Source organism: Odocoileus virginianus, chromosome 2 (assembly GCF_023699985.2).
Source record: "Odocoileus virginianus isolate 20LAN1187 ecotype Illinois chromosome 2, Ovbor_1.2, whole genome shotgun sequence".
NCBI lineage: Eukaryota > Metazoa > Chordata > Mammalia > Artiodactyla > Cervidae > Odocoileus > Odocoileus virginianus.
Window position 1 is genome coordinate 3,127,145 of NC_069675.1, and position 27,659 is coordinate 3,154,803.

At 53.7% G+C, this 27,659-nt stretch overlaps 1 protein-coding gene across 2 annotated transcripts; it reads left to right on the forward strand.

Annotated features, from left to right (window-relative positions):
- Positions 1–620: 620 nt before the first annotated feature.
- Positions 621–27,659, forward strand: ZAP70 (zeta chain of T cell receptor associated protein kinase 70). 2 transcript variants are annotated; one of them, XM_070474554.1, is made up of 13 exons: positions 621–1,019; positions 12,559–13,009; positions 13,764–13,924; positions 19,822–19,960; positions 20,061–20,142; positions 20,222–20,268; positions 20,473–20,518; positions 21,429–21,621; positions 22,129–22,335; positions 24,067–24,259; positions 24,337–24,477; positions 24,560–24,672; positions 26,089–27,659. In XM_070474554.1, exons 2-13 carry the CDS (start codon positions 12,608–12,610, stop codon positions 26,210–26,212), a joined length of 1,848 nt encoding a protein of 615 aa, XP_070330655.1. In that variant the 5' UTR covers positions 621–1,019; positions 12,559–12,607; the 3' UTR covers positions 26,213–27,659. The 2 variants fall into 2 exon arrangements, with proteins under 2 accessions (XP_070330655.1, XP_070330658.1); XM_070474557.1 differs by lacking the exons at positions 621–1,019; positions 12,559–13,009 and adding an exon at positions 13,223–13,347.

A 27,659-nucleotide genomic window follows, 5' to 3' on the forward strand; every position in this document is an offset into this window, starting at 1 on the left:
GAAGGCAAGGAGGTATGGGTGAGCAAGCCCCTGAGGTCTCAGGGCACCAAGGGCCGATGGGGCAGCGTGGATACCGGGACGGACTCGGCCCTGCCGCCCGACAGCTCTGTGGGCCGAGGGAGCAGATGTGAGCGTGGTCACGTGGTCAGAGGGCAGGTGAACGTGGGAAGAAAGGATGAGAAGAGGCTGTGAGCAGCGGCCAGGTGCAGGGCGTGGGGCGGGCTGGGATACTGGGGACGCTGGGGGGACACACTATCTCCCAGACTTGACAACACGAGCGATCCCTCTTAGAGTCTGTCCCCAGCACGGGGCTGCATCGGGCTCCACGGCGTACACCCAGTGTCTGGGTTTCTGCCATCCCAGCTCTGGCCTCCCGGTGACTCCGCTGCCCCCTCGCTGAGCCTGTGAGCCATCCAAGGGCAGGGACAGGGCCGTTGTCACTGGCCTGATGGCTGGCACACAGGAAGTACTCAGCCCTTGCAGTCCGGACCGCCTTCTTAGGTTTCTGCTCTCCAGCTTTCACCTGCTTGTGGAATAAATAACTCACATGAGCAGTTCAGCCACGGTCAGGCCCCAGGTCCACACCCCCTTGGGAGGGAAAGTAAGGGCTTTCTAGTTTCTTGCGAGTCCGGGGGATCCCCCTCCCATTGCCACTACCCCACTGCTTCTCCAGCACGCAGCCTCCCTCCTCTCCCCTCCCCAGGTTTGGGGGCTGCTGTTGGAAGCACCCTACTAGTGTGAGCCCGCCTGTGGCTCGCCCCATTCCTCCCACTGCTGGGTGGGCTCTGCTTGGCCCGGGAGGTGCCCTCTGCCCTCCCCGGAGCATGTGGCCTCGCGATTTTCCTTGAACACAGCACTTTGTGACTTTGACGTAAACTTCAAACACGGCCCCATTTCCTATCTGCGCATCAAGGAAATAGGCCGAGTTTCACAGAAAGGCGCTTCCAGGAGCACACCAGGCCTTCCGGGCCCGTCCCTGCCCCACTCGGGCGTGCTGACTGACCTCCTGGGGCATCTCGGTGAGTGGCTGTCCTCTGGCCTTCTGCGTCCAGCATGGCCACGGAATGCAGGCTCTCCCAGGGCAGCTGGCAGAGGGGGACTCAGGTTCTGCCCCCACCCCCCAACCTGAGTGAGAAACCCTAGTGGGATATGACCTCTTTACACCTGGCTGGGGTGTATGAGGGGGTGGTTAGCTGGTGGGGGCCCGGGCTGGGGGTTCGGGCTGCGGAGAAGCCCAAAGTGGCTTCTCGGACCCCAGTTCTTCATCTAGAACCAGTTGTCTGGTGGCTTTGGGACCTGAGGCCTTGTAGGTGGCCCGGGCCTTGGCGTCCATCGGCACGTCCCCAGGTAAGTCGTTCTGGATTAAGCAGCACGTAGCCACCACCTCTAGGGGTGGCCTGGGTCTGGTTGAGAAAGGAGGAGGAGAGAGTCAGGAGGAACTGGGGTACCAGGAGGGCTGTGGGGCTCTCGTGGGTGGTGTCCCATGGGAGGAGGAAGCAGACGTGGCCTGTAACCATCCTGAGGCAAAGAGGTCTCTCTCCAGAGCGCCAGCTGAGTGGCTGTGGACGTGTGTATCCAGGGGCCCCACAGACGCTGGTTCCGTCCCTAGCCGCCTGCGGGGCCCCATCAGTGAGACAACCTTAGTTCCAGGAAGCAGGGAAGTGTCCAGAGAAAGCAAACATATGCTCTGTGCCCCAGGCTCAGGAATATGAGGGAGCATCAACAGGGCTGTAAACTGGACCATCCAGATGCCAGATGGTTTCTGTGAGGGGGCCCAGGGTAGGCTCCAACCTTTGGTAGGGAGCTCAGGTTAAAGGGGAGACAGAGGTGAAGGAGTAAACAGCTTGAATCCCGCTCAACTGCTGTGTGTCCGGGCAAATTGCCTGGCCTCTCTGAACCTCAGTTCGCCCATCTTTTAAATGCAGAAGCAAATTTTGGCGCCCAGTATGTGCTTGGCTCTTTGGCTCCTGACTGTTGGGTGAGAGGTTGGGAAAGCTGTCCCAGGCAGGGAAGGTTCTTGGCAGGAAGGAACAGGGGTTCGTGTGGCGAGCAGCTCAAGATGAGCTTTGTTCCTTCTTTTTTGTTTTTTAATATTTGTTTATTTACTTGGCTGCCTCAGGTGTTAGTTGCAGCTGGCCCTCGAGATTGCGTTGCTTTATGTGGGATCTTTCATTGCCGCGCACAGACTCTAGTTATGGCTCTCGGGCTCTAGAGCAAGCGGGCTCAGTAGTGGCAGTGTGAGGGCTTAGTTACCGCTCAGCATGTGGGGGTCTTAGTTCCCAGACCAGGGATTGAACCTGGGTCTGCTGCATTGCAGGGCGGATTCTTAACCACTGGACCAGCAGGAAAGCCCCTGAACTTACTGTTGTCTCAGCCAGGGCAGCCAGTACACCGTAGGTGCTTAATAAAGCTTTGCTGAGAGATTAGGGCCTGCATCCTGTGACAGTGAGTCCTTGGGTGTCACCCGCGGGGGCTCTTCTCCTGCCCGTGCTTTTTCCTGCCGCCGCCTGGCCTGCAGCCTTGCCAGGGGGCCCGGGCAGGGATGCTGGGCAGGCAGGGGGCCCAGGCGGACGGTGGTTTGTGTGCACTCTGGAGCAGGGAGGCCGATTCAGGGCCCGACTCTGCCACCTGTACTGTGCATGTGCCATGCGACCTTCAGCTAGTTCCTTCTTCTCTGTCCCTCCTTATGTCCCAAACCCACGAATTCTCCACACAGTGTTCTAGTCAGGATTAGGTGACTGAATCGCTCTCGAGTGCCTGGCATGCTGGAGGCGCTGTATATGCATAATGTTAAAGTCTTTATTCTTATCACTAGCTCAGGGTGGTCTCGTGGCTCCTGGAGAGTGTCCTAAGGAGCTGCAACAACCAGCCTTTTCCATGCTGGCTGCTCCCCACCCGACCCCGAACATAGGGTCAAGGAAGTGCTGCTTTTTTTTTAACACTATTTTTAAAAAATTTATTCATTTCTCTATTTGGCTGCACTAGATCTTCACCGCTGTTCTCAGGCGTTCTCTGCTTGTGCCAGTTGGGGGCTACTCTCTAGTTGTGGTGTTGGGCTTATGGGGTTTCTTGCCGTGGAGGCATCGCTTGTCGTGGAGCATGGCTGTAGGGCCTGGGGGCTTCAGCAGGTACGGCACACGGGCTTAGTAGCTGTGGCCCATGGGCTTCGTTGCTCCACGGCATGTGGGATTTTCCTGGACCAGGGATTGAACATGTGTCTCCTGAATTGGCAGGTGGATTCTTAACCACTGGACCACCAGGAAGTCCCAAGGAAGTGCTTCTTCACTAGAGCCAATTTTGCCTCCCCCATCCCCACTAGGAATATTCAATACCATCTGGAGACATTTGTGGTCATGACTCGGTGGGTGTTACTGGCATCTAGTAAGACAGAGGCCAGGGATACCGCTAAACACGCTGCAATGCGCGGATAGCGTGAGATCTCACAGTCAGGCTCTGTTGTCCTGACTCATCCTGCCTTTCCCATCCCCTAAGCCTTTTCCTCTCTCCCTTTTACAGTCACAGAGCCTGACACCCAGAGAAGGCTAGCTCCTTGCTCAGGTTACACAGCCCTTGGAACCCCTGCAGCAGAGGTTGGAGTTGGTGGGGAGTGGTGGTGGCGGGGAGCTGGTCTTGGGGCATTATTCAGTCAGTCAACAGACAGTCTGTTTGAGGTCTGAGGACCTGCCTCCGACCCCGCAGCAGCCCAGCACTCTGCACCCTGACAGTCATAGGCAGCTCAGACTGCAGCAACACCTGGGCCCGGCGGGCGTGGGAGCCCTGGGGACCCAGCTCAGAGCGGTGGATGCCACTTGCTTTATGGCCATGCACCGCAGTGGCTAGTACTGGCTGCTGGGTCAGAGAGACCTGGGTTCAAATCCTGACTGCCACTCTTAGGCCACATGGCTCTGAACATGACATTACCCTCCCCAAGCCTCAGGCTTTTTATATGAGGAATGGGGATAACAGTGAAGAGTAGATTAAAGAGATCATGCTCAGAAGAAGTGTCATAAAGTCTCCTGCACACAGGATATTGTTATTGTTGCTGATTTGACAAATCTTCATTGGGAGGCAGTGGGAGCTACAGTGAAAACAAGACAGGTGTAGGCTCTGCCTTGGGGAGCTCACGCTGGTCAGAGACTGTGGGGCAAACGGAGACACTGATCATACATGGCCATCAGGGTTGTGATGCGGGAGGATGGGGCCCTGGGAGAACAGAGTAGGTGACTCAGCTGGGGAATGAAGGCGGAGTCATGGAACACCTCCACGTGGAAGGGACCACTGAGGGGACCTGAGGCTCATGGCTAGGAGAAACGTGGGTAGCTTCCCGGGTGATGCAGTGGTAAAGAATTCACTTGCCAGTGCAGGAGACCCAAGAGATGTGGGTTTGATCCCTGGGTTGGGAAGATACCCTGAAGGAGGAAATGGCAGCCCGCTCCAGCATTCTTGCCTAGAGAATCCCATGGACAGAGGAGCCTGGCAGGCTACAGTCCATGGAGTCACCAAGAGTCGGACACAGCTTAGTGACAGCATGCAAACTGTTCCAGGCAGAGGGAACAGCCTGTGCAAAGTCTGCTCCAGTGGGTCCTCTCCTCTTCCACCCGCTGTTAGTGAAGGATGCCTCTAGATCCGTCATTCCCTCTTCTCTCCTAGGGAAGCCCCCATCACCTCTCCTCCCTCATCAGACTGCCGAGTTCCAAGAACCTGCGGAGGTGTCCCCGCCCACCACAGCAGGCTACATACCCTCTCAGGTGCCTGGTATCAGAGGGTAGCCTCTGCCCACCAGCAAAGTTTGTTGGGCACCTACTCTGTGCCTCGTTGGTAGAGGCAGGAGAACAAGACAGTCTCCACTCTCCTCAGGCTTACGTGCTAGCAGGGGACAAAGGTCTTGTGTCAACAAGTTGATAGAACATCACAATTTCAGTGGTGAGAACAGTAACACTGGGTCAGTGGTAGAGAAGGGGAGGTGATTTTAGAGAGGCCAGGGAGGGCCTCTTGGAGGCTGAGACCCGGATGAAGTGACAGATGTTAAGGGAATGGTGTTCAGGCAGAGGGAACAGCCAGTGCAAAGGCTGTGAGGTTGGACCAGGCCCAACTTGTTCCAGTTTTCTCAACAAGTAACATAAGGAAGCTGGTGTGGCTGGTGGGGAGTGAGTGAGGACAAGAAGGTGGCAGGGCAGATTGTGCACGGCCTCAGGGGCTGCTGTAAGGACCTGGGCTTTAAGCCTGAGTGAGGTGGGAGTCCTGGAGGGCTGCAAGCAGAAAAGGAGGTGATAGGACGAGAGTGGGCTGGGCCCGTGCTCAGTACTGGGCAAGCCTTACCTCATGGGATCCTCACAGCCCCCCAGCACTGGGCACCTTCTCTGGCCCTGTCTTCCAGGTGGGTCTTGGCGAGTGTATTTCCCCATCCAGGTGCATGTTGCTGCTACCCATAGATGTGTGATCCCATGATCAGATCGCATGCCATGGTGTCAGAAAGAGAAGGAGCCTGTCGCCATCCACGGCACAGTGCTCACTACTGTCATGGAGACTCGGGATGGAACAAAGTTGGCGTTTTGTTAGTTTACAAATGTCTGTGCTGCCTCTGTTGTTGGCCTGTGGACTGGGAGCAGGACATGTGGCTTCAGGGGGGGCTTGGCATCTTGGGCAGAGGACTGGGGTCTGTGAGAGGAGGCCTGGGCAGCTGGGGCTGTGCCTCCATTCCAGCAGCGCCGTGGGTGGGAATGCTGTTGACGCCGGGCTGCGGGTGGCGCACGGGGCCTCAGACCTGACTGCTGCCCCTGCCCCCTGCCTCCCTGCCAAGTCCAGTTGGATCATCTCATTCTGTCGGCAGCCCCAGTCTCCCCTCTGGTGTCTCAAGGTAGACATTTAACTGGGGCTTGGGATGCTCAGGGCCTGTTCTGTGCAACAGCAGTGCTTCCAGGCTCTGCTGCCTAGTGTGGGGTCTGTTGTTGTTGTTCCGTCTCTAAGTCACAGCTGACTCTTTGCAGCCCCGTGCACTATAGCATGCCAGGCTTTCCTGTCCTTTACCATCTCCTGGAGTTGGCTCAAATTCATGTCCATTGAGTCATTGATGCCCTCCAACCATCTCATCCTCTGCCGCCCTCTTCTCCTTTTGCCTTCAATATTTCCTTCCCAGCATCAAGGTCTTTTCCAATGAATGGGCTCTTCTCATCAGGTGTGGGGATTAAACAAAGCTAAAAAGGGTCCTTCCTGGCAGGTCTTCTCAGGGCCTTTAAAATGCAAATATGGTCCCCACAACTTTTCAAAATGCAATTGGTCCCTTGACCTTTTTTCCTTTCAAATGTATTTGGACATCCTGTGCCTGGAACAGATACAGTTTAACCCTACCTTTCCCCAGAAAGGAGGCTTGAAGGGTGGAATTTCAGACAGAACTGTCTAGCCAAGGATCATAGTTTCCTCCCCTCCCCACAGGGCCTGGGCTGTGAGAGTCAGCCTGGTGGTCTCCTGATGGAGCTGCAAACTCTGGGAAGGCCAGATGAGCATCTTTGAGCTCACAAGGAGCTCGCCAGCTCAAGGGGAGGCTGGGGGGAGTCAGCCTGGGCAGGAGCGGGGTGGGAGGGTATGGTGAGCACGTCTCCTGGGAAAGTCATGCAGTCTGCGGGGACTTGGCTCAGGACTGAAACATCTGGTCCTCCAGGAGGCTGCAGACCGGCCAGGCTCCTCTGGAGCTGCTGCGGTTACCGCTGTCTTTGTTATTGACAAAGAGACAGGGAAGTGGGGATACAACTGAGGATGCACGGGAAGACTCTGGCTTCTGCGACACCTTGGACTCAGGTCCGAGGTGGGCCATCACAACTTCTGGCCCTGGACGGGGTCCCCAGGGCCTGCCTCTCCCCGCTGCCGCCTCCGCACCAATCTTCCTCTGGCTACCCAGTCTGCACCTGTGGCCACCGCGGGGCGGAGTCTCTCAAACTGTGTTGTCGACAGTTTCCTGCCACAGCTTCCGGCCCCAGAGACCAGCTCCACTACCCCCACCCCTCCCCGCTGTCCCTGGACAAGCCTCCCCTTTGCTGCCTTAAGTCAGGTTCTGATCCCCTTGAGGAGCAGGGCTGTGAGCCCGCCAGGCTGGGCTGGCCGGATTGGGGGAGCAGAGAGGAGTGGGGAGGAGGTACCCAGTGGAGGGCACTGTATGGATTCAAGCGTGGAAGTGAATTTGAAGAAAGACTGATAGCACAGCCTGGCGGAGCAAAGGAAGGGCCAAGGAATTCAGTTGTTAATAGATTCAATGATGTAGGCAGGAGGGAGCCACAGTAGGTCCTTTTCACTTTTTAAAAGATTTTTCTCTTTTTTTTGACGTGGGTCAATTTTAAAGTCTTTATTGAATTTGTTACAACATTGCTTCTGTTTTGTGTTTTGGGTTTTTGGTCCCCAAGGGATGTGGGATCTTAACTCCCCCCACTGGGGACTGAACCCACACTCCCTGCATCAGAAGGTGAAGTCCTAACCACTGGACCACCAGGGAAGTCCCACACAGTAGCTTCTTGAGCCAGGGAGGCCCTGGGGGAGAACTGCCTCAAAGCAACTTGCAGACCCCAGAGTTTCAGCTCATGTGGGAAACAGGCTGTGGGGTTCAGCCAACCGCAGGCACTATGTGAGTTAGATCTGGATCTCAGGTTTTATTAATAGAAAACAGCTGGTGGAGATCAAAGGAGGTGATAGTAGCAGAAAGAGACCACAGGGGAAGAGATCTGGACCAGACAGGTGGGAGCAGCTGCGTGGGTAGGCAGACAGAATGGCCTGAGTTGGGAACAGAGGATGGGGAAGGAGAGAGAACAGGAGCCATCAGAGAGGAAGGAGGCAAGCTGGGGGGCTGGTGAAGGACTCGAGAGAGCCGCGATGCTCAAGCAGGAGTGGGGGCAGTCACAGTGTCCATCGCTCAGGGGACCCAGCCTCGAAGAGGGTGCTTGGTGCCCATCAGGTGGTGATATCTTGGCAGCTGGAGGGCAGCCAAGTGGAGGTGGGGGGAGCAGATAATGACAGGAGTGTAGAAAGCCTGCTCTTTCCCTTTCTAATATTTTAGTGCCTGCTATATCTATATGTGGGCTTCCCAGGTGGTGCAGTGGTAAGGAATCCGCCTGCCAGTGCAGGAGACGTGTAGATGCAGGTTCAGTTCCTGGGTCTGGAGGATCTCCTGGAGGAAAGGGCAACCCACTCCAGTATTCTTGCCTGGAGAACCCCATGGACAGAGGAGCTTGGCAGACTACTGTCCCTGGGGTCACAAAGAGTCGGCGACGACTCAGCACACACACGCACATCATGTTTATAGTTTCCTGCTGCCTTTCCTCTATTTACATTAAAAAATAAAGTATCATTTGCATACAGTAAAATTTACCCCTTTTAGTGAAAAACTCTGTAAGATTTGACAAAGGCATACAGCTGAGAAACTATCTTAAGATACAGGCTATTCTGAATTCCCTCTTACCCCTTTGTAAGCAGTCCTTATTCCGACACCCCCACTTCCCAGCAGGTCTGCAGCCTTGGCAGCCTCCACCTGTTCTGCAGTTCTGAATGGAATCAGATGGTTTGTAGCTTCTTGAGTCTGGCCCCTTGTTCTTAGCATGATGCCTTTCAGGTTCATTCATGTGTGTGTATCACCATGTCCTTCCATTTCATGATAGAGTAGGATCCCATGTGGGATGTACTCCCACTTTCTTCACCTGCTGGAAAACGTTGATCTTCCCAACCCAGGGATCGAACCTGGGTCTCCCTTACTGCAGGCAGAATCTCTACCATCTGAGCCACCTGGGGAGCCTTTTAGTTCTTCCTACATGTTGGCAATCATGAACAGAGCTGCTGTTAACATCCTGTGCAGGTTTTTGTGTGAACCTGTTTCCATTTTTCTAGGATGAATACCTAGAAGCCATCCTGACACTCTATTTTTTTTTTCAAACTTTAACATTTTTATTTTGTATTGTGGCATAGCCGATTAACAATGTTGTGATAATTTCAGGTGAACATTGAAGGGACTCAGCCATACATATACGTGCATCCATTCTCCCCCAAATGCCCCTCCCATCCAGGCTGCCACATGATATTGGGTAGAGTTCAATGTCCTATAAAGTTCCATGTCCTTGTTGGTTATTAATTTTGAACTGATGCTTTTTATTTTAAAATTTTTATTATTTATTTGGCTGTGCCAGGTCTTAGTTGCTGCAGGATTTTTAGTTGAGGCATGTGGGAGATAATACCTCAACCAGGGATCAAGCTCGCCGCCCTCTCCCCCGTAACCCTGCATTGGGAGCTCGGAACCTTAGCCACTGGGCCACCAGGGAAGTCTTCCAACCTGTTAAACACTCTTAAGGGATGCTGGGGCTTTCCTGGTGGCTCAGCGGTAAAGAAGCCTCCTGCCATTGCAGGAGACACGGGTTTGATCCCTGGCTTGGGGAGATCCCCTGGAGAAGGAAGTGGTCATCCACTCCAGTATTCTTGCCTGGAGAATTCCATGGACAAAGGAGCCTGGCAGGCTACAGGCCATGGGGCCAAAAAGAGTTGGACACGACTTAGCAACTCAACAAAAACAATAAATGGGATGGTGACTGCCTCTCCTGGCCCCCAGTTAATCACCTGCCTGTAACTACTGGGACATCCAGGGCCTGCCCCGCGCCTCTGGCCCTCTCAACCCCAGTGCCAGAAGCCTTCTGGTTAGAATGCTGGTTCTGGCCCCTCCCCTGGCTGCCCCGATTCAGGCCTCGGATGATTCGCGCTCAGGCCCAGCGCCATCTTCGCCTGTTCCTCAACACCGGGGAAAGGCAGCCTTTCTCAATCCACAAAAGCTTTCTTCCCACCCCTGCTCATAATTGCTGAACTAAGAAGGGTGCCCGAGGACCCTTCCTTGAATGCAAAACTATGCCCGGGTGGCCTTAACTGGACCCATCTTAGTAGAGAAACGACCAGAAACTGTTATGGGCATACTTTTTTCAACATTATATAAAAACTTACAAACATACAGAGAATGAGAACAATTCGTTGTACAAATTATCTACCTCTTAGATTCTACAGTGGAATTTTGCTATATTTGCTTCATCACATACACTTGATCCTCATTAGTATTGGATTCTGTATCTGCCAACTCACCTGCTTGCTGAAGTTTATTTGTAACCTCCAAGCTCATGCTCGCCGCACTTTCACGGTTGGAGGGCATGTGCAAAGCAGTGTGAAATTTGTCAACCCACATGCTGGTTCCTGCTGAGGCTGAACAAGGCAATGCTTTGCCTTCTTGTTTCAGCTCATATTGTAAACAAGTCTCTTTCTCACAGTCTATTTGGTACCACATTTTGTGCTATTTGTCCGTAATTTCACTGTGTCAGTGGTCCCCAAGGGCAACACTGAGGTGCTGTTTAGTGTCCCCAAGTGCAGGAAGGCTGAGCTATGCCTCCCAGAAAAAGTACATGTTGAATAAGCTTAGTTATAGGGCTGTTGGCCAAGAGTTCAATGCTAATGAGTCAATATAGTTATGTAAGGTGTCTTTAAACAGAAATAAATAAAACAAGGTTATATACTGATCTGTTGATGAAAATTTTGTTATCAGAGACTTAAAGGAACTTAACCCTGAATTTCTTCTAGAAGCAATGGCTTAGTACTTCCTCATTCAATACCTTATAGAAATATTGCAGACAGCAAGACTCAACTATATCAATCTACTTATCCATACATCAACTTTTGTTTTTGGATGCCTTCCTTTCAAAATAAATTACAGTCATCACTACCCATCACACCTAAATATTTCTGCACACAGATCATTGACTGGGGTTCAATATTTTATGGTGCCTTTAAAAAATATATTTTAAAATTTATTTTAAATGTGGCTGCAGCGGTCTTAGTTGTGACAGGCACTCAGCATCTTCATCGTGTAATGCGGGCTCTTTCACTGTGGCACATGCTCTCCAGTTGTGGCCCTTGGGCTCCAGAGTGTGTGGGCCCAGTAGTTGTGGCACAAGGGCTAGGCTGCTCCACGGAGTGTGAAATTTTAGTTACCCAACCAGGGACCGAACCTGTGTCATCTGCATTGCGAGACGGATTCTTAACCACTCAGCCACCAGGGATGTCTCTTATGGTGCTTTGTAAAATTGAGAGGCCCAAATACAATGAAATGAACAAGTTGGTACATCGTCTGAATTTTGAGCGACTCAGACACCTGTGTAACCCAGTGCTTCTCAAGATATCAGACATCACCATCACTGTGGAAAGTTGAAGGTGGGCAATCTTAAGTTATCTGCCTCTCCAGATATCTATTTATTTAAATGTCCTTAATTCCTCCTCACCACAAGAGGTCATACTTTCCAGTCACACACTTTATTTTGTTTAATGGCCATATCAAAGTTCACATTGATGTTAAATCCTAATATATTTTTATCTGAACTAGTTTATGTGTTGTTCAATGGCTCAGTCTGACTCTGCCACCCCATGGACTGCAGCACGCCAGGCTTCCCTGTCCTTCACTATCTCCTGGAGTTTGCTCAAACTCGTGTCCATTGAGTCAATGATGCCATCCAACCACCTCACCCTCTGCTGCCAGCTTCTCCTCCTGCCCTCAATCTTTCCCAGTATCAGAGTCTTTTCCAGTGAGTTGGCTCTTTGCATCAGGTGAACAAAGTACCGTAGCTTCAGCTTCAGCATCAGCCTTTCAGTGAATCTCCAGGGTTGATTTCCTTTAGCATTGACTGGTTTGATCCCCTTGCAGTCCAAGGGACTCTGGAGAATCTTCTCCAACACCACAGTTAGAAAGCATCAATTCTTCGGCTGTCAGCCTTCTTTATAGTCCACCTCTCACATCCATACATGACTACTGGAAAAGCCACAGCTTCGAGCTGGTTTCTGCTTTCTACAAACTCAGTTCATGAAGGGAGAGGAGGCAGGGCAAAGGGGCATTTCTCAGGTTGTGGAAGGCTACTGGAGTCAAGCTCCTTTGGTGAGCAAAGGCTGTTCCAGCTGCAGGGCCTTTGTACTTGCTGTTCCCTCTGCCTGTTGCTTTTTGAGAAGTGGGTTCCTCTTTATCCTTCAGATCTCAGCTCATGTGCTACCTCCTCAGAGATTGTGACCACCCTGGCTACAGTGGCTTCTTTCTTGGTCTCTACTTCCTTTAAAACACTGACCTCAATCTGTAATTATTTTTGTTTCTTCTTTGTTTATTGCATCCTCTCTCCCTCAGACTGTCATCTCTGGGAGGGCAGAGGCCATGTCTGTCTTATTGACCCACATCTCCAGCCTGAAACACAGTAAGAATCCAACACGTGTTTGGGAGATAGACGTGCCCGATGCGTGTGTGTGCAGGCCAGTGAGGGGTGCCTCGGTGCTCCGTACTAGGCCTGAAAAGTCAAAGGCTGGTTTGGGACTCTCCAGTCCGAGTCCAGCAGGGTAAGGCTCTTTTCCCATTTGACTCCGGCACACGTCAGGCTCTGCACAACTGGCACACACAGCTGTGCTGCAAGGATGCCCTTTAATGAGGGGGTCTCTCCTCCTATCTCTGGGTCCAATGGATGGGTTCAGGAAGGGAAACCAAGGCCCTGACGTGCCCTCAATCCCGTTTCGAACCCACAGGGTCTGGAGAGGCGCAAGGCCACGCACCCTGCCCAGGGCGCCGGCGGCGATGCCGGACCCCGCGGCGCACCTGCCCTTCTTCTACGGCAGCATCTCGCGCGCCGAGGCCGAGGAGCACCTGAAGCTGGCGGGCATGGCCGACGGGCTCTTTCTGCTGCGGCAGTGCCTGCGCTCGCTCGGCGGCTACGTGCTCTCGCTCGTGCACGAAGTGCGCTTCCATCACTTCCCCATCGAGCGCCAGCTCAACGGCACCTACGCCATCGCGGGCGGAAAGGCGCACTGCGGCCCGGCTGAGCTATGCGAGTTCTACTCGCGCGACCCGGACGGGCTGCCCTGCAACCTGCGCAAGCCTTGCAACCGGCCGTCGGGGCTCGAGCCGCAGCCCGGGGTCTTCGACAGCCTTCGCGATGCCATGGTGCGCGACTACGTGCGCCAGACTTGGAAGCTGGAGGTGAGAGCGCGGGGTCAGGGGGGCAGGCCCTGGGGGAGCTTGGCCAGAGAGGAGCCGTTTCAGGAGGGGGTGGGTCTTTTGAAAGCGGGGCTGGGGGAGGGGCTTGGGGCGGAGCCGGGGGGGGCGGGCCTTGAGAAGGTGGGGCCGGGGAGGGCGGGACCTGGGGCCGAGGGAGCTATGGGTCTTGGTGAGACCGGCAGTCTTTGCCAGCCTGCGCTGTGCTTTGCTGCGCCCGTTTTAGATGCTAGAGGGATGGGACCTGGTTGGGGGCAGGACCTAGTAGGAGACCTCGGAGGCAGGGGCCTGAGCGATGCTATGGTGCTTATCCGAGGCAAAGTGTAAGTCGGGGAAAGTTGAGGTCGCTCTGAGTCCGGGACGGACGAGGTTGGGAGCGGGACCCCAGGAGCGGGGGTTTGGGCTGGGAGCAGCGCCCTGAGGTAGGCTGGCCCGCAGGGACAGTGGCTTGTGGTCTTCGACAGCCTGCAGTGCCCGATTACCAGTGTCAGGTCTTCCTTCAAGTGGGAGATGAGCGTGGGGCCTACTGGAAGGCGGGGCCTGGGCCGTGGCCTATGCCCGGAGCCTGGATGGATTGGATCGGGACCACGGAGATGAGAGGAGAGGTGGCTGTCCTCATCAGCCTAAAAGACTTAGGTCCTAGGCGCGCCTGAGTTGGGAGTGTCCAGGAGATGGAAGAGGGGTCCTGTGGCGGGCACTTAACGACACTCACAGGTCTTCTTCACCCTCCCTTCCCCAGGGCGAGGCCTTGGAGCAAGCCATCATCAGCCAGGCACCCCAGGTGGAGAAGCTCATTGCCACGACAGCTCACGAACGGATGCCCTGGTACCACAGCAGCCTGACGCGCGAGGAGGCCGAGCGCAAACTCTACTCGGGCTCCCAGACCGACGGCAAGTTCCTGTATGTGGGGCTTGGGGCCTGGGGTTTTGGGGGGGTGAGGCTTGGGTGGACCTCAGTGAGCAGGTGGGTATTGAGGGAGTGTGCCTGTGCTCACAAGTGCTGGTGACTCAGAGTTGGGAGGCCTGGGTTGAAAGCCAGCGTCTGCTACTTAGCAGCTGGGCTTGCTGGGCAAGTATCGTAACTGCTTGCTTGCATTAACTCTTCTGCATTCACCAAATATTTACTGAGTGCCTACTACGTGCCAGGCACTGTTCCAGGCATTGAGGACGTGGCAGTGCATAAGACAGACACAAATCCAGTGTCCTTGAGGAGCAGGCAGACAAAAAAATGAGGATTCACTGAAACATAGAGTATGTCAGATGGTGGCAAGTGCCGTGTGTGGAGCCGGGCAGGGGGTTGCAAGCTGAGCTTAGGTGGCCAGAGAAGGTGACTTTTGCGTAAAGAACCGAAGGAGGTGATAAGTGGGCTGTGAGCTCTCTGGGAGGTGTTCCTGGCAAGTACTCAGACCAGGAGGAGATTCTTGGCATGTTCCAGAAGCAGTGAGGAGGCCAGTGCGCTTGGAGCTGAGTAAGTGACAGCTGGAGTGGGAGGGCTTTCCAGGTGGCACTAGTGGTGAAGAATCTGCCTGCCAATGCAGGAGACATAAGACACGTGGGTTCAATCCCTCGGTTGGGAAGATCCCCTGGAGAAGGAAATGGCAATCCACTCCAGTATTCTTGCCTGGAGAATCCCATGGCCAGAGGAGCCTGGCAGGCTACAGTCCATGGGGTCACACAGAGTTGGACACAACTGAAGCAACTTAGCACCCATGCATGCATGGAGTGGGAGAGGGTGAGGCCAGGGAGGTGACTTTGACTTTGACCCTGAGTGAGGTAGGAGCCCTGGGGAGCATTGAAACTGCTCTGTGGATGATGATAGTACTAACTCAAGGATCTGTTAGGGGAAAACACCAATTAATGTGTTAAGCGGTCTTAAACAGAATCGAGCGATAGAAGGCGAGATGGCAGGATGGCGTAACCGATGCAATGGACATAAACTTGGGCAAACTCTGGGAGATGGTGAAACAGGGAAGCCTGGTGTGCTGTAGTCCATGGGGTTGTGAAGAGTCAGACATGACTTGGTGCCTGAACAACAATAAACAAAAGTCAAGTATCTGGCATATACTAAAAGTGCACTGAATGTTAGTATATGTGGGTAAATGCGGTATCTCTGCCTGAGCCTGAGCCGTGGCTGAGCCATGTGGCTGTCTATGAGTTAGTTATTATGAAAGAGTCTGTCTAAAGCTATTCACAGCCCTGTGCTGGGGCTGCTCTTTCTGGTCAAGACCTGGGTTCCTCTATCAAGCAGGTGTTATCCAGATGTCAGCTGAGGTCATAGAGAGAAAGTTGGTGCCTGTCTCTTTCCTGTGGCCTCAGGAAGCACAGCATCCTCCCCTAAGATGTGAATTCTTGAGGGCCTCCCTTCTCGTGGTCTCTTCTTGGCCTGAGATCCTGCCTGGCTGAATCCTTGCTCTCACCCACCTCAGGGCCATCCCACTTGGAGGAACTGACCTTTTCCGCTTGATTTCCCCTCCCCTGTGAGGCCTGAGCATGTGCACCAGATTATCTGCAGGGATCCCTCTACAAGATTCTTGTAATAATAATAAAATATTATTGTCAAATAATACAATATTTTTTTTCACCCTGCATAAAAAAGCTAGGCTGTAAATTGAAGTGGAGTTTGCAAAGCTTCTGAGGGAATTCTTGAATGCATGTTATAGATAATACTCAGCTGCAAAGATGGCTTCTGAACAACTTAAGGCTATTTTCTAAGACTGAAGCTGAGGGAGCTAGGATCTGGATACAGTATAGACTGAGGCTGATGCTGGGGTTCAGAAACAGCTGGGGCACTGACATGATGAGGGCCATGACTCAGGGAGGGACATGTTGAGACCAAGAGCCGCTACGGTGAGCCAGACTCCTGGACAATTAGGCAAGGCATGCTCTGGACAGAAGCTGTTGTAGACTCTTCTTGTGTTTCCTGTCACCAATAATGGCTTTCTCAATATGTGGATAGTTAGGGACTGAAGGTCAAAGCAGTAGGCACAAAATCTCATGAACGAACACCCCTGGCTCATCATGATGCCAGGGATAAGCCCAGGACTGGTCTAGTTCTGCAATGAGGGTGCAGGTGTGATGGAAAGTCACAGGCCCCTGTGGCCAGGAGTCAAGACCAGGGCCATACTTATCACTGACCACTGTTCAGAGCTGCTGGCAAATGGATGGAATTATACCGAATGCTCTTTGCTGCCAAAGCTCACTTCCTTTCTGCCTATTTGCAGCATTTGTGGTCCTGATTGATTCAACTGAAAAAGACACCTGAACCCTGGAAAGGGCCTTCAAGACTATATCATTAAGTGTTTCTTAATGGACCACAGGCCCCTTTGGAAATTGTACTGAAGCTGAACACTACTCATAATCCCCAATACATGTTTACCCCCAAAGATTTTGCAAACAGTTATATGAGATCATGGGCTTCCCTGGCAGCTCAAACAGTGAAGAATCTGCCTGCAATGCAGGACATGCAGGTTCAATCCCTGGGTCGGGAAGATCCCCTGGAGAAGGGCGTGGCAACCCACTCCAGTGTTCTTGCCTGAAGAATCCTGTGGACAGAGGAGCCTGGCAGGCTATAGTCCATGGGGTCACAAAGAGTCAGATACAGCTGAGTGGCTCACACTTATAGGAGATCATGGTTAATCCTGAACCTCACTTTTGGAGCCCTTTTCAGGATAAGACCGTCTGAGTTAGCTTTGTTCTTTCATTTTACATGTGAGGAAACTGAGGTACACAGAAGAGAAGCAACTTGATGGAGGTGCACAGAGAATCTGTCAGACCCAGGTAGCAATCAATTGTAGGGTCAGAAATGGGTTTACATCCTGGATCCATCCCAAACCAACTGTACAGTTGAGGCAAGAGATGTAATCTCCTTGAACCTCAGCTTCCTCGTGTGCAAACTGTGGGTAATTATAGCACACGGTGGGTATCTTGTGGAGAACGTGGTGAAGATGAAAGGACAAATAGTGAAGAATTGAGCAAGTATAGTCATAAATGGCAGCTTATTTTTATCACCATCATCCAGTTCCATGTATTATTTTGTAAATATTTATCTATTTTTGGCTGTGCTGGGTTTTCGTTGCTGCACGGCCTTTTCTCTAGTTGCAAAGAGTGGGGGCCACTCTCCGCTGTGGTGCATGGCCCTCATTGTGGCTTCTCTTGTTGCAGAGCACAGGCTCTAGGGTGCCTGGGCTTCAGTAGTTGCGGCATGTGGGCTCAGAAGTTGCAGCTCCCAGACTCCAGAGCACAGGCTTAATAGTTGTGGCACATGGGCTTAGTTGCTCTATGGCATGTGGGATTGTCCCAGCTCAGGGATCAAACCCATGTCTCCTGTGTTGGCAGGCGGATTCTTTACCACTGAGCCAGAGGGCAGCCCTCTATATTTTATTTTAAAAGTGGAGATAGAAGTTGATGTGTTAGCCCGTACCTCTAGTTTTTCAGTTCAGGTTTGAACTTCAAGGACAGAGAACTGCCACCAACTGGTGGATTTTTAGTAAACAAAGTCGAATTTGTGGCATTGGAATGTATTTGGTGAACACACCAGTGTCTTTGCCCATATGGGACTGGTGGCTGCTCTTTTGTGAATGCTTATGTCTCATCCCAAAGACAGGGCATCAGTCAGCCTTTGCTGTGTGACAAACCAGCCTAAAGTGCTGTAGCTTAAAATGCCAGTTGCTTATTCATCCTTGATTCAGTGGGTTGGCTCTTTGGGCTTAGTTCAGCTGGGTGGCTCTTCAGCTGCTTTCCTTTGCACTTGTTTGTGTGGTCACAACTGGGGGGTTGCCTGGGGCTGGAAGGTGTGGGATGGCCTCACTCACAAGTCTGGCAGTTGGCAGGCTGGGGTGCCTGCGTTCTCCTTTGTGTGGCTCCCCCAGTGGGCTAGCATGGACTCATTTCTGTGGTGGTTGCAGGGTTGCCAGGAAAAGCAAAAAAGGGCAGGCAAGCCCCAGTGCTCAACCATTTTTCAAGTCTCTTCCTGTGTCCTGTTTGCTAATGTTTTATTGGCCACAGAAAGTCATGTGGTCAAGCCCTGATTCAAAACATGTAGAACTAGAGTCCATCTGTTGATGGGAAGAAATGCCTAATATTGGGGCTGTGTTTTTTTTTTTCAGTATTCCACACATTTGCAGGTGAGTGGCTGGGCATTGAGTTTTTGTTTTCAGTTCAAAAATCTTAGAGTTTGAACTTATGAGGTATTTTCACTTCTCAAAAGGAGAGAACTAGAAATTAGAGGCCGTTACCTCCAGGTCAGCCTACCAGTCTAGTTATGGAAGCTCCTTCCTTTCTGTGGGATATTTGCACTTCTTAGTTTGTTGTAGGATTCTCTTCCTTGACTTTGGTGCTCCCCTGTTGCTCCCCAACATACCCTGTTTCCTGTCTCTCCAGGTGTCCCCGAATGTTGTGAGCTGGCCTGGGAACCATGTCAGCCTTCATTGAATTGTTCTTTTGGGAACTTGCTATCTGGGAATGGATGGGATATTCACAGTCACCCCTCCATTCTTCACTCAGGTTTTGCCATGGAGATTTAAGGGATATTTCTCTGTCCCTTTGGCCTAAGGAAGGGTTGCAAGGTAAACTCGCATCTGTCTTGTTCACCACTGGACTCCTACCCTTAGAACAGTGCCTGGCATGTGCTCAACACTTAGTAAATATTTGCCCATTGAATGGATATCCATGGGCAGGACCCAAGCTCTGAGAGTGTGTGGTCTGAGGGTACCCACATGGGTTATTCCATGACTGTTTCCTGCTGCATGCTGCTGGCCGACTCTCGTGTAAGTCAGTTCAGTCCTCTAGATTATTGGTCAGTTGTCTGCAACTTCCACAGTGCTAGAGACCCCAGGAACAGCTGCCCTCCCTCCTCTGCTGGAAAGCTACACTTAACCTTGGAATAGAACCTTGTGCCAGGACGCTGACTGGTTTTGCCATGGGATGGGAGGGTGCGGGGTGCCTAAACTGGCCTGTGTGTCTGTGTGCGTCCATGCACACGCACATGTGCGTGGTTGGGCAGGTTCTTACTGCATGAAGTCACCATGTTTGAGGGGCTCCATGCCCATTCATAGACATGGAAGATCTTAACATTTATTTTGGCAAATTTCCAGAAGAGTACAATCAAGGGTCTCATTCTGTTAAAGGTCATCTGTTATGATAATTGATGAGTCTATTGTGATGATGAGGTGACTTGTTCTGATTTGTATGAAGGTGCCCTATGATCTAGCCATGGACCTGTGCTTACCTTTATCACTCAATGTATAGAAATAGCTTTGCTTCCCCAGGAGAATGGTCTTAACGCTGCGTGTCCCCCATGAGTGGCTCTGTGTCCACCATAGATGGAAAAATATCCCACCATGAGTGGCCAATTGTCTTCCCCCACCCACTTGTGGCCAAGTGTCTGGCCATGGGTGGTGAGATGTTGAGCCATGGAGAACCAGGTGTCCCCAGTGTATAGCCAAGTGTTGCCCCCCAAATGGCCAAGCATCCAGCTGGGGGTGGCTGAGTGCTCGGCTATGCAGGGCTGAAACCCCACCACGGGTGGTCCAGTATTCCCCTGTGGACGGCCCCATGCCTGTGCTTGTGAACATGGTCCTCCTCTCTGGTCGCCCCGGTGCCCCCTCCCCTAGCCCTACCCAGTAGGTCTGGAGGTCAAGCGGGGCGTGACCTTGGTCCCCACAACCCCTGCCACTTCTCCATGGGGCTCTGGGGTGCAGAGCCCGTAGGGTATAATGTGTGGGAACTGAGTTCCGGTAGGAGGGAACCCCCAGGGGCCCAGGTGGTTGTCGGGGTGACACCCCCTCCTCCTTCTGCCAGGCTGAGACCCCGGAAGGAGCCGGGCACGTACGCGCTGTCTCTGATCTACGGGAAAACTGTGTACCACTACCTCATCAGCCAGGACAAGGCGGGCAAATACTGCATTCCCGAGGGGACCAAGTTTGACACACTCTGGCAGGTAAGCCACCCACCCGCCCTGTTGTAGTGGGGAGACTGTTTGGGGGGTGCTCAGGCTCCTGGGGAAGGGGGAGTCCCAGCCCTGACCCCACCCCCCACAGCTGGTGGAGTACCTGAAGCTGAAGGCTGATGGACTCATCTACTGCCTGAAGGAGGCCTGCCCCAACAGCAGCGCCAGCCCAGGTGAGTGGGGCGGCAGTGGGGGCGGGGGGGGGCGGAAGACCACGGCTCCACCTCTTCACTGTCCCTTCTGCTCCCCCAGGGGCCGCTGCTCCTACCCTCCCCGCCCACCCGTCCACTTTCACCCAGGTGAGTCAGGGGCCTCGGGATGGAGCACAGTGGGCGATGGGTCCTGATCCCAGGGTGGGACAGTCAGGGAAGAGCGGGGCTGCCATGGAACAGAAGAGGGTCCCCCTGAGCACTGTCCCTGGGAGTCCTCAGAGGATGTGGTCCCATGAGAGGGGCTGGGTGCCCCCAGCCCAGGCCCTGCTGACCCCATGACCTTTACCTCAGAGACGGATCGACACTCTCAACTCAGATGGATATACCCCTGAACCAGGTGAGCCGGCAGAGGTGAAGGTGTGTGGGGGCTTGTGTCAGGCTGAGATCGGGCTCCTGGCTAGGCCCTGGGGTGTGTCGGGGAGGGACCTAGGCCAGGCCTGGCCTCTGGCAGTGGGCTGGGTTGCCCTGTGCAGAGTGTGCCTGCAGATGGGTGTGCATGGGGGCGTACGTATCACGCCTGCACACGCATGCATGTGCCCGGGGCATGCTGACACACGGGGAGTACACCTGGCCGTGCCCAGGCAACCCCGGGGGTAGAAACACATCCAGAAGCACCTCCTGTGTGCCACTCACGCCCTAGCACACCGAGCGTGTGAGCTTTGCAGAGTCCTCCTGACAAACCACAGGAGGCGGTCATGGTCGTTATTCTCATTTTACAGAAGAGAGAGGAGGGCCGGGACTGTAGGTCCCAGAGCGGGCCGGGGTGGAGCTGGGATTTGACACCACAGCCCACGTACCTCACATGCCTGCCACAGATGCTCGTGTGTTTCATGTATGGATGCAAGCCTGGAGTCCTTGTACACATGGCTGTGTGGTTCATACATGGACAGGGGTGGGCATGACACGTGTGCACATGTGTCAGATGTGCACGCGGCAGCTGGCCCACTAATGGTTGCTTGTGTAGATACACTTTAGGACCCCTATCACACACGGAGACATGGGTGAGAGAATTTGTGGGTGCACATGTGTGAACACGCAGGTGCACACATGTTACACGTGCACATTAGATGTGGCTTCACAGTCGGTGCGACCAGGAGCGCACACAAGTGCACATGCTCACACATGCTCTGCATGGTGTGACCTGTGGCGCGTGTGCCTGGAGGGCGCCAGGGCTGCCCTGTCCTCCTCCCGCCCCTGTCGCCGTCCCTGCTCCTGACTTGGGAGTGCACACCTGTGTGTGTGCCCAGCGCGGTTAGTGTCCTCAGAGAAGCCGCGAACGATGCCCATGGACACCAGTGTCTACGAGAGCCCGTACAGCGACCCCGAGGAGCTCAAAAACAAGAAGCTCTTCCTGAAGCGTGAGAACCTCCTCATGGCTGACATCGAACTCGGCTGCGGCAACTTCGGTTCAGTTCGCCAGGGCGTCTACCGCATGCGCAAGTAAGCCCCCACCCTGGCCGGGGAACCGCTGTGGGTGGGGCGGAGGGGGCGTGGCCTCTCCAGGCCTTGTGGGGCGGAGCCAGGGTGAGACTTCAGACTGACTGTGAGGGGGGCTTACCTGGGAGAGTTCGGGACAGTCCCGAGAGGGGGTGGGAGGAGCTGGCCAGGGGCAGGGAGAGTTTGGGCTAGCTGCAGTTGCGGTGGAGTCCTTGGCTGATCGCAGGGGAGCTGCTGAGGGGCCAACCCTCGTCTCCTCCATTGACTGGCCTTTGGATACATGCTGGTCATTGGATATGGGCTGCCCCTGGGGAGGGCGAAACTGAACCGGTTCTTTTTGGTGAGGGGCGGTTCCTGGTGAGGGGCTTGACTGTGAGCTCTAAGTGACGGGGAGGTCTAGGCGGCAGACCACAGTACCCGCTACACAAGAGAGGCAGGTCCGGTGGGGATGCGGGAGTGGTCCAGGCCCGTGCGGGCTCAGGCGGGGCCCCTCCATGTGTCTCACGGCAGGAAGCAGATCGACGTGGCCATCAAAGTGCTGAAACAGAGTACGGAGAAGGCGGACAAGGACGAGATGATGCGGGAGGCACAGATCATGCACCAGCTGGACAACCCCTACATCGTGCGGCTCATTGGGGTCTGCCAGGCCGAGGCCCTCATGCTGGTCATGGAGATGGCCGGCGGCGGTCCCCTGCACAAGTTCCTGGCCGGGAGGAAGTGAGCCCCTGGGCTGGCGGGGCGTCTGGGACTGGGGGCTGGGCCTGTGCACCCAGAGGTGTGCGCCACGCTCATTTCCCCATGTTTGTAGACACATTTACACCTGCCGCCCACACTTACACCCCTGGCAGATCTGATCGCAGGTTTGAGTTTCAGCTGTCACTAACTCTTGTGACACCAGGCGGGTCTCTTAATTCGTCTGTGTCTCAGTTTCTTCATTTGAAAAACTGCAATGCCCCCTTCAGGGGCCCTTGAAGTCAGATGAGCTGATATTTATAAAGTGCTCAGAACAGGGCCTAGCACTGCTTGTCGGAGCTTTGTAAGTACTAGCTCTGTTGCTTCTGCCACCCCAGCTCTCCCTGCCAATTCAAGATCCCCTGTGATGGTTGATTGTCTTTGACCTAAAGCAGGGTCAGAAAACTGCAGCCAGGGTTGTTTTCTATAGCCTGGTTTTGCATCTTCAAAGGTCTCCAAAAAAAAAAAAAAAAAAAGGACTATGTAACAGAGACCATGTGTGCCCTGCAAAGGCTGAAATACTTACTCTCTGGCCCTTTAGAGAAAAAAATTTGGCCGACTTCTAATACAAAGAAATTGCAGTTTCATTTGGTTTCTTCATGCCTCAAACTCTTATCCTCATGACAGAATCTTTTACGTTCATGGAGGCATGTGACCTTGAACCCGAGCTCTCACTGGAGCACGTGCCTTCACGGGTCCCAGCTCAGGCACTCAGTTATTCCACAGGTGTTTCCTGGGCAGTTTCTCTGTTGGGGACTATTACCAATACTTGGGATTATCACTGGAGAGAGAGACAAAGCTCTTTGCCCTTATTCTGGTTGAGGAAGAGAGGCCTTAATAATAATTATAATAAAGTATATAATGTCAGGCTGGGAGGTGAGAAGTGAGAATGTGAGGTTTCTGCAAACTGAGGGAGGCAGCCAGGTGCAGCTGTAGGGAAGAGTGGGCGGCTGGTGCGAAGCCCTGAGGTGCCTGGAGTGGTGGAGGAGCCCTGAATTAGGGCCCTGAGTGCAGGAGGGCGGGGAGGTGATACGGGCAGGGGTGTGACAAGGTGGGTGACGCATGACCTTGTCGGCTCTGGGGAGGACTTGGACATTTACGCTGAGTGAGGTGGGAGCTGTGGGGGCTGTGAGCAGAGGAGAGCAGGGCCTGAGGCCGGTGTGTGAAGGACAGGCTGGGGCGGGTGAGGACAGAGCTGGCTGTTCAGGTCTCGGCTAGTGATGATGGGGGCCGGTCCAGGGTGGCAGAAGCAGACATGGAGAGAAGTTGGGGGACACTGGAGGAATTCTGAAGGCAGAGCTGCCAGGGTTTGCTGATGGATTGACTATTGCGTGTGAAAAAGAGGAGCTGAGGGCAAGGCTTGAGTACATGACAAGATGAAAGGGGAGTGTGTGTGTGTGTGTGTGTGTGTGCGCGCGTGCACCTGTGGACAATCAGGAGCTTGACTTCATGATCTTAGAGATGCCCAGGAGACTTCCTGAGGGCACACAGGGGATGCATTAAGTTTGGGGATCATGGTGGGTAGAATTTAAAGCCTGAATGAGGGCAGAAGTTTGTGTCTGTTTTGTTCACACACTGGGTGTGTCCCCACCGCATGCCTAGCACACAGCAGGTGCACAATAAGCACAGAGGCTCAGTTGGATCAGACTGGGGCTTTGCCCCCTTGGGGACTTGGGCATCCTGTCCCAGCTGCTCCCTTCTTCCCCCTCACCCTAGGGAGGAGATCCCCGTCAGCAACGTGGCGGAGCTGCTGCACCAGGTGTCTATGGGGATGAAGTACCTGGAAGAGAAAAACTTTGTGCATCGTGACCTGGCGGCCCGCAACGTCCTCCTGGTCAACCGGCACTACGCCAAGATCAGCGACTTCGGGCTCTCCAAGGCCCTGGGTGCCGACGACAGCTACTACACCGTGAGCCCCTGGCCCTGGGATGCCCAGACGGGGGAGGGTTCCTGAGCCCTGTCTCAGCATTATCTCCCGCCCCCCAGGCCCGCTCAGCCGGGAAGTGGCCGCTCAAGTGGTATGCGCCTGAGTGCATCAACTTCCGCAAGTTCTCCAGCCGCAGTGACGTCTGGAGCTATGGAGTCACCATGTGGGAGGCCTTCTCCTACGGGCAGAAGCCCTACAAGGCAGGCGTGGGCAGAGGCGGGTGGTGGGCTGGGGGAGGGAGCCCTGATTACTCACACGTGCACTTGACTTTGGCTTGAGCAGAAGATGAAGGGCCCGGAGGTCATGGCTTTCATCGAGCAGGGCAAGCGGATGGAGTGCCCACCAGAGTGTCCCCCTGAGATGTACAAGCTCATGAGCGATTGCTGGACCTACAAGTGAGTGCCAGCGGGTGGGAGGGTACCTGGCTGAATTGACACCTGGGACTGGGGCAGGAGGTTGTGGTGTCCAACAGTCAAACATCACTCTTCCCACCCAAAGACCCACGCAATTCATGGCCTTTCCAACCCACAGTACCTTGACTCCCCTGCGTCTGTGCTCAGCTCTTCAACACATTGGCCCTACAATGCTCTAGCACCCCAACACCCTACCTGTGGACACCCAGGGCCCCAGCATCTAAAACCTCAGTCCCCCTCAGCCAGCACTCAAGCAATCCTGCAAGATTCAAACAAGTCAGTACTGTTACCCAAAATATGACCAGTACTCAGGGCCTGGGGTGATATTCCACTGTATATCCCCATCCACTTTTCCCCATCAGCCAACACCTAGTTGCCCATCAAGGCAACATTGAAGCCCCCAAATATTCAATATCCCCCACCTTCATGTACTTGAAGTCCAGTGCTTGAACACCTAACCCCTAACACCATCAGTATCTACACTTCCAAGTACAGGTAACATGCACCCAAACAAGGTGTCACCCTTCACTAATCATGCAATGCTTAGGCATTCCAGTATTTGATCCCTTTACTGCCTCAATGTCAATTATTCCACTGGAATAATTACACCTGTCACACTGATACCCAGACATCCAAGCAATCCAATAAATAGACACCCTGTTTATGTTGGGTGATGGTAAGGGACAGGGAAACCTGGCGTGCTGCAGTCCATGGGGTTGCAAAGAGTTGGACAGGATTGTGGGACTGAACAACAAATTTATGATAAATTAATAAGAAATGATCAGATCATTCCTACTCCAATATATATTAAGCCAGCCTCTATCAGGAAACGCTCAATATACCAACACCTCAATATCCAGAGACTAGAGTCTAATACTCCAACACAGTTCATGGATACTTCACACACGGTACCATTAATACCTGGAATCTCCACTAGATGAACCCATCCCCCTCCTCACCCCAGTACTGTTCCATCCCGGGCAGCATACTTGCATCCATGTGAGCCCACAGCTAGCACCCAAGTACCCTGCCCAAATACCCATGCTCAGTACTTCAGCACTCAGGGTCCCAGCTCCCTGGAGTCAAGCTGTCACCCCAACCCTCAGTGACCTCTCCAGTCTAAGTCTTCAGCAGTGACCTCTAAGTGACCTCTCCAGTTTAAGTCTTCAGCAGTCAGGACTCAGTATACGCTTCCTGTCGATCCTGAATGTCGGCCCTTCTCTTACGCCAGAGGGCAACCCCTGCATTGCAGTTGTCTTACACGCAGGAGATTCTCCCACCCCATCACCCACTAACCCCTGCCCCACTGCTTTCTGAGCCTCGTGCATGCCCACCCACTAGCTGCAGTTGGGTTCTGGGGGTGTGGTCAGCCTCCTGGATCTCCACTACCCCTCGCAGGTGGGAGGACCGCCCGGACTTCGCCGCAGTTGAACAGCGCATGCGCACCTACTACTACAGCTTGGCGAGCAAGGCGGAGGAGCCTGGCGCTTGTGCAAATGGGGTTGAGGCTGCGTGTCCCTGAGCTCCACCCGGCCCAGGGCCTGAGGCCCCCACGCCCCCAGCTTTTCCTCCTGTGCCCTCAGCTCTCTCCCGGGACTTCCAGGCTGGGCCCGGCCCAGTTTCTCTCTGGCCCACACTGGTCTGGTATTCCCAGCCTGGTCACCTGGCCCCTCTGGCTGGAGGAGGAAGCAAGACCTGAAGAAGATAGTCCTGGACTGGAAGCTACAGGGGAGCCCTGAGCTGAGGGGGGGTTGCTTACAGCTGGGACCCTCCTTCCTCTGGGTCCAGAAAGGCAGACTCTGGGAATCATCAGGCTGTGAGACCTGGAATCATTGGATAAATTCCAGCCTCTCCCTTGTTTGGGATCCCTCATCTTTCTGGGGTGGGGCTGGGAGGACCAGGAAAGGGTCAATGCACTGGGTCCATGAGAAGTGCCTGAAGCAGCTGTTTTTGTGTGGGTCTGGGGGCTGCTTTTCCCACCCCTCTGCCCTGGGAACATGTTCCTGTGAGTCGGGGGTCTGTGGGAGGTGAGCCTGGGGCCTGAGGGGCCAGGGTCACTGCTGACCCCAGCTGCCAGACCTTTGTGGACGGCGTGAAATAGGTGCTGCCCATGTTCACTGCGTGTGAGCCATCACCTGCAGAGACTTAAACACCCTGCTGGCACCTCCCCTCAGCCACGCCCCAACTTGTGCTTTTAAAGTCTCTTCAGGTGATTCCAGCATTCTGTCCCACCTACTCAGCTGCCTCCCCCTCTTCCCTGGGCCCAGGCAGTCACAGCTGGGAATCTTTATCAACCTGATGCCCCGTTGCGGACTCTGTCCCGGCTCAATCCCGCTCCAGAGAAGACCTGTCCAGGCCCTCGCTGCCTCAGCTTCCCCGCCTGGAGATTTGGGGTGCTGGAGCTCAGAAACTAACCGGGTGGGTGAAACAGAGCCAGGTCCCTGCCTCTTTTCTGGACTCACTCCCCCTTCCTCAACTGCAGTTAACCCCATGCTCAGTTCCCTGGCCTCAAAGAGCCGAGGGCTCCAGGGCGGCCATGAATCCCCCTTGAAACCAGGGAGATGCCAGGAGATTTTCTGCAGCTTCGGGGAAGGTAGATTTTCTTTCTGTTTGTTTGTGGAGCTCTAGAAAGTCAGAGGCTCTTTCGTAGAACTATAGGGTGCGGGTGGGGGGACAGGGGCTTTCGGGATTGTGTGGAGGCTGAGCACGAGACCTGGGTGGGGATACATTATTTGGTAAATGTACATATTAGTCAGTTTGTGTTACTGACTTTAACACCATTAAAATGCAAAAATTGTTTTTTAACTTTTCAAGTGAATGAACAAATCAAGAAAAGGTACATCAATAGTACTGTTTTGTGGCTTCCCAAGTTGTACTGTTTGCAGGTATTTTAGTTTTATTAAACCACTTGTTATTCCTGGATAATTATTTACATTGTGACATAAAGTATTATATCACAATGGAAAACA